Source organism: Rutidosis leptorrhynchoides, chromosome 4 (assembly GCF_046630445.1).
Source record: "Rutidosis leptorrhynchoides isolate AG116_Rl617_1_P2 chromosome 4, CSIRO_AGI_Rlap_v1, whole genome shotgun sequence".
Taxonomy (NCBI): Eukaryota; Viridiplantae; Streptophyta; class Magnoliopsida; order Asterales; family Asteraceae; genus Rutidosis; species Rutidosis leptorrhynchoides.
Genome location: NC_092336.1, coordinates 167634997 through 167641958, shown reverse-complemented (window position 1 = coordinate 167641958; position 6962 = coordinate 167634997). Strand labels below are relative to the sequence as shown.

The 6962-nt window shown below is 39.3% G+C and overlaps 1 protein-coding gene across 1 annotated transcript; it reads left to right on the top strand.

The window, feature by feature from the left end:
- Positions 1-5450: 5450 nt before the first annotated feature.
- Positions 5451-6335, top strand: LOC139841199 (uncharacterized). The gene has a single exon (XM_071831427.1). The coding sequence runs from the start codon at positions 5451-5453 to the stop codon at positions 6333-6335; it is 885 nt and encodes a 294-aa protein (XP_071687528.1).
- The last annotated feature ends 627 nt before the right edge of the window (positions 6336-6962 follow it).

Below are 6962 nucleotides of genomic sequence, written 5' to 3'. Positions count from 1 at the left end.
GCTATTGGTATTGGGTTGGGTTATTGAATCTTAACCCGGTTTGTAGCGTAAATGGGTTGTAATTATTCACTTGTTGTGTAGAGGGTCAAAGGGTGTCGAATTGTACGTTTTACACTTTTTCATATGTTAAACATGTATTTCATTGTATAGTTGTAATCTTAAATATGATAAAACTGTTTATGATTTAATTGGAATCAAATGGGGCAAAACGGTTTGGGTTGAAAGAGTAATGTACGTATAGCAACATTGTTTATATATATAAAAAATGCTATCGTTTTTGGATAATCGGATTTGGGTTGTTTTAAGTGGTATCAGAGCACGGTCTAAGGGATCTAGGTAGCTTTGTGATAGGTGTGTGGACTTAGAATGATTTGTGGAAGAATTGTATGCGGGACTTGTAGGAATACAGGTTGCTCTTCAAATAGTTAGTGCCTTAGAGTAGGTACACTAACTAGAACTTGTGTGTTGTCCAATGTGTGATTGTGTGGGGCCTTAATTGTGCGGAATGGTGCCTTAGATATATAGTGCCTAATGTAAGTCGACTGAATCGGATATTGGATGGAATAATAGTCACCTAGGTTGTAGGTTGACTTTTTGTTTCGGTGTACATGTGTGTATATATTATTATACTGTATATATAGTGTACGATGTCTTCTGATGAGTCCAGTGTTGGGGCTCGGGCATTCCGGAGTTTTGGATAGTCCAATCTAGCGACGGGACTTCATTTGTTTAGAAGCGATTATGTTTTGTATTATGTGAATGTTGCGTCAGTCTGGGTAAAGTACTTTGCTTGACCATGTGGAAATGCTAAGGTTCGCAATTGTAACAGTGACTGATCACCATTATTATGAAAGTGTATTTTGACACCATTCATGACATGACGAGTACCGGATGGAGAAAACGTGGCATGCTTGAGGTGGATTCAGGACAAAATAGGAATCATGTATTGGTCCCTAGGATATAGTAGTCTCAGGTGATGTGCTTGTTGTCACATCGGGTTTGTTATGAGTCAAGAAGTGTTATGGTGGATTTGGTTATCTAAGGTGAGTGGGTGGACTCACGAGCAAGGTTGGAGATCTCGAATCTCAGGGAGATCTCGTTTGAATATTTATGGGGAGATTTCGGCATCTTGGGAAAATCTCAGGGAGATCTTGGACGTTGACTTTTTAGTTTTTATCATATAAATATATAAATAAATAAATATATGTATATTTATATACATTTTTATGAAAATTTACAAGAAAATCCATGAAATGGGCGAGAAAATTCGAAATATTACGAAATTTTATGGAAAAATTCGAGTAATGAGCAAGAAAATTCGAGAAATTGTGGCTTTGACCAATCTTGAACCTGTTGACCGAGAAATCTCAAGAGATGGACATCTCGTCTCGGCGTGCTTTTAAAAACGAGATCTCAGAGTGATCTCGGGGAGAAATAAGGAGATTTACAACACTGCTCACGAGTTTGGTGCGTTTTTAGTCACCCTATGTAGTGGGTGCACTATTGAGATTGTCATTAGTTATAGTTACCGATCGTAACTAGGACGACCGATTTTTGTGTGTGTATGTGTACGACAAGGACTTGAATTTCGTAATGGGATGTGACAAGTCTAATGATTGTAGTTTTGGGTTACATTCGGTAGAGTGTGCAGTTAGAGAATCGTGTAAGGATTCTAGTTATGAGTCGACTTGGAATTGGCGAATCTAGGAGTCTTCAGGTCATTAAACTCATGAGAATAGGACCCCTATGACAATGATTGCGTTAGTGTGTTAGTGTATTATGGATTATAGAGTAACATTCCTAACGTAATATCCCTTGTAGTAGTGGTTGTATCCATGTGTGCAAGGGTGTAAGACTTGGTGTTCCCAAGCAACTCCTTAGTATTAGATGAAAGGTATCATTAAGCTATATCATTTGGCCTTGTGAAAATTGTGGGTAGCGTGTGATCGCTAGGAACTTTTGATAAGACAATAAACCGTAAGGTTTATCGGGTAGGTATGACTTCGGGTCATTATTGCGGAGAGATGGGTGACATCGGGTGTATGGAATCTAAAGATCGAGTTTCTAAATCTTGATAGATTGTGGTGGGAGTCTCATTGTGTAACAACCTCACATCGGTCCTAGTGGTAATTGTCTTAATTGCCCTTGTGTGTTATTATATGTTATTTTAATAATTATATATTTATAATTATTTAATTATATAGTTGAGATCAGTTTGTGACAAGGGTCACAGAACATGTTTGTTTATTTAATTTGGACCTCGTTTGGACCACTTAATGTGGTGTTTCGTATTTTAGATAACTCGTAAATACCCGTGTGTATCACGGAGTAGGATTCTTCACTATGAAGAAAGCCTTGTTGAGTTAAAAAGTCTAGTTTCTTCTTATTTCCTCTTTTGGAAATATCAAACACCGAACTTATACTCTCAAATACTCAAAAACCCTAACCCTTGATTCTCGTTTTTGTGTTAAATTGAAGTTGGGAAATTATTCCTTGTGATTTCACGAATCTAACAAGGTAAAATAATCAAATTTTCATAGCCAAATCAGTTTGCAAAATGGGTTTTTGTTTAGATTTTGGTAAAAGTGAGTTTTGAATCCAAAAGTGATTTGAATGTGTTGTTTATGTCAAATTGATGTTATAAAACGTTTGTATATGAGTTATATATGTTTCCTAAATGATTTGTAGTGTCAAAATAGTGCAAAAACGAGATTTGGGGTTAAAAATCATGAAAACAGCACCTAGTGCTGATGAACAGCTCCTGTACAGTTGTAGGATGCATCCGTATGGTTATGGGGTGTATTCGGGACATTTTGGGTGCATCCGTGCGGTTGCAGGGTGCATCCGTACGGTTGCAGGGTGCAACCGCGCGGTTGCAGTCTGGCAGATTTTTGGAAAACTTGTTTTGGCCATAACTTTCAAACCGTAACTCCGTTTTTGATGAATAAACTACCGTTAGAAACGTAATGAGGTGTAGTTTCTAATGATGAAGTTTTGAAACACTAAATCAAATTTTAATTTGGGTCAAAATGATGGGATAGCGCGTATGCCTCGTTCTACACGCGTGAGATAGTTGCAATTGGATGAGAAACCATGTAAACTTGTCATATATGAATATATTAGGCTATATGATATTGTTTAGAGTATGAACTGATGATTTTATTAGTTAGATATGTACTAACTTGAGATATGGTATTCTCAGATAATAAGGGAACGGAGAAGGCTCAGTAATATAAGACTTCTGAGTTCTTGCTTTTTATCAGATGAGTGGGACTATATTAACTGTTATATGTATATAGTAGTGGGTTATGCTACTGTTGTCCTACCATGTTATACCTGATGAGTTAGCATATGATGTTTATGCTTATGTGATGATTATGTGCACTTAGGTATTATCGGCTATGATGTCTAGTCGGTAATCAGCTTTGGGTATAAAGCTGAGCCTAAGGTCAACCTTGCTGTCAGGTTGGGTTCAAGAGATACTATTCATGTAGTATAGTTTGAATGACACATCACATGCGTCCGGATTACTATGCGAGGGAGACAGTAACAGGAACTTTCGGTAAACTCTAGCTCGATCAACTAGTAGTTAATGGCCCGTACAAGCCGCCGAGCCTAGTGTTACCATTCTGGTTTACCTTGTTGATGCTATGTCATTGTGCTTAGCTTGATGCTAGATACCTATGACTGTTAGGATAATTCCATTCACTTAGCTTTATGCTAATCCCCCACAGTTTCTCCCTTGCAGGTTAAGTTTGCATGCTATAGTTTTGGGAGCAGTTACTTTTGGATATGTTTGACAGGCTACACTCTGATGTTTATATTTTGATACCTATATGTGTGTAAAAGTTTTTGGTTAACGTAACACATGGATGACTGTAATAACTATGGTTTAGTTAATTACTACGTATGGTTTGTTAATATCAATATATTATGTTTCCGCTGTGATTTAAAAAAAAAGTATGGTGTCACAAGTTGGTATCAGAGCGTAGGTTTGGCAACGTGTACACATGGATGTCATGTTCCCAAATCTTGCTTATGTTGTGTCAAATATATCCGTGGGGTAGAGTTAAGTGAATGTGGAAGTTGTATGTTAGTCTTAGGTACTAACAAGTTATCCACGAAGCTTTGGTGAGATGATGTGCAGTACAGGTTAAAGATGACTGACGGGCAACAGAATGTTCATGCTCCCCCGACCCCTGGTATCTTCAGAGCTCCGACAGAGGGTGAAATCTCAAATGAAGATCAAGGAGAATACATCCAGAGGTTGGAAAGCAAGCTACAGGAAACTCGAGAAAAGATTACAAAACTAGAAAATACTCTTTCTACACGTACCCTAGGGGCAAATGTGGAACCGCCACCTCCTGGTTTTCCATTTCCCCAACATGGGCCTGCACCCACTGGGAGTTCATCTCAGCAACAACAACAGTACCTGTTTCCGTTACCTCCTCAATTCCAAACACCACAGCCTAATCAGATACCCCTCTAAACTGGAAATCAATATCCTAACCAGTTTATGTACACTTACCCATTGTAAATGATACCGCAACCAGTTGTTGAAACCCAAAAGAAATGTACATTTAAACAGTTCATGGATTGTAAACCCCCAGAGTATTCTGGAAGTACAAACTTGACAGACACCTTAGATTGGCTGCGCGAAGTGGATCGAGCATTGGATGCTTGTCAATGCGAACCTGAATTGCGTGTTACTTATGCAAGCCGACTTTTGAAAAAGAAAGCGATGGGCTGTTGGGATTCTCTAACCGCCAAAGTGCCCAAAGAACAATTAAACCAAGTGACGTGGGAACAATTTTCTGCAAAGGTGTGCGAGCAATACTGTACTCCTTACGAAATCTCCAAAATGAAATGTGAGTTTATGAATTTAAGAATGACTGAGCATATGTCAATTGATGAAGTGATCGAAAAGTACACAGACAAACTCCGTTTTGTACAACAATGGCTTCCTGATGAACAATCCAGAATTGATCAGTTTGTTGAAATGATTCTACCTGAGTACCGATCAATGGTGAGATTAGCAACAACCTTGCCTCAAGCGTTTGCTATGGCAAGAATGGTGGAAGGAGACGTCATATCCACCAAGAGTAAACAGAGAGAGCAGATGTCGCAATCAAAACAAGCGACAAGCCAGACGAGCCAAATGAGTAGTAAATCTAGAAGATCTCATGGTAAACAACAAAGAGGTAGGGTTACCCAAAGCAGTAGTAGTAATTTGAGTCCGAAAATGTGGTGCAATGTGTGTAGGTCAACACACGCTGGACCCTGTACAGAGTCGAAAAAAGGTGTATAAGGTGTGGAGCGATGGGTCATGATGTTCAAGTTTGTTCATTTCGAGAAAATGTTTGTTGGAATTGCAAAAAACTGGGTCATCGATCAGCTGATTGTCCTTCTGTAAGGCGAGTGAGCTCTGGGTAGGGTCCGGAGCAAGAACAATGTCAGTCGGAGGATCATTTGCTTCTTCAACGGGACAGAAGCGAAAGAATCCTCCACCACCTGAAGCAAGAGCCTTCCAAATGTCAGTTGATACAGCTACTGAAACCGACGATGCGATTACCGGTATGTTTCTGATAAATTCTTCGCCGGCTCGTGTGTTATTTGATTGTAGAGCAAATTGCTCTTTTATGTCTGTTACACTATGTGATAAGTTGAAATTTCCTATCAACGTATTATCTGAACCTTTAAGAATAGAAGTGGGTGATGGTAGAACGGTTCCAGTCACAACCTCTGTGTCTGGAGTAACCATTGAAATAGATGGGAATGAATTTCCTATAACTTGTCTTGTTATGCCTATACCGAGCTTTGATGTCGTATTAGGTATGGATTGGTTAGGCCGCCATAAGGCAAGCATAAAATGTGATAAGAAAATAATTCATTTTCCTTTGGCCGATGGGACACGGGCTGTGGCCCGAGGTGACCGGGGCAGGTTTAATTGTCCATTGATTTCGACGATGAAAGCTAAGAAATCGTTAGCCAAGGGGTGTGATTCGTTTCTAGCATATGTAATCGACGCACAGAAAGAGAAGAAATCCGTGTCCGATATACCGATAGTGTCCGAATTCCCAGAAGTCTTCCCAGATGAATTGCCGGGTTTACCGCCAGTTAGGGAATTAGAATATAAAATCGAGTTGTTGCCGGGATTCACAACAGTTGCTAAAGCTCCGTATCGATTAGTACCATCCGAGATTCGTGATATGATGTCGCAAATTCAGGAGTTGCTAGATGGTGGGTTTATTCGACCAAGTTCTTCGCCATGGGGTGCTCCAGTGTTGTTCGTGAAAAACAAAGACGGAACTCTCCGTATGTGCATTGATTACTGAGAACTAAATAAAAAAACGGTGAAGAACAAGTACCCGTTACCGAGAATTGATGATCTGTTTGATCAGCTACAAGGGGCATCGTACTTCTCTAAAATTGATCTACGATCAGGTTATCACCAGGTTCGAGTAGCCGAGGAAGATATTCCAAAGACAGCTTTTTGTACAAGATACGGTCACTATGAGTTTTTAATTATGCCGTTCGGGTTGACAAATGCGCCAACAATATTCATGGATTTAATGAATCGGGTGTGCAGATAGTTTCCCGACAAATTCATGATGGTATTTATCGATGATATTTTGATTTATTCAAAGACAGAATCAGAACACACTACACATCTGAGACAAGTATTAGAATAGTTGAAATGGGAATAGTTGTACGTCAAGTTTTCTAAATGTGAGTTCTGGTTAAGAGAAGTGCAGTTTTTGGGTCACGTTATCTGTCAAGAGGGTATCAAAGTCGATCCGTCTAAGATAGAAGCGGTAATGAATTGGAATTTTTCATACCCCGTCCTAATCCATCTGGACGAAGTCACCAACATCTGGTCCCATTGCGATGATCGACTCCAAATAATGTCTTTAAAATGAGCAAATGCACAGTGGAAGGTTTCTTTCATACCTGAGAATAAA

What these genes read in the sequence shown, in the direction of transcription:
- LOC139841199 (XM_071831427.1), top strand. Translation starts at nt 5,451, where the DNA reads ATGTCAGTCGGAGGATCATTTGCTTCTTCAACGGGACAGAAGCGAAAG.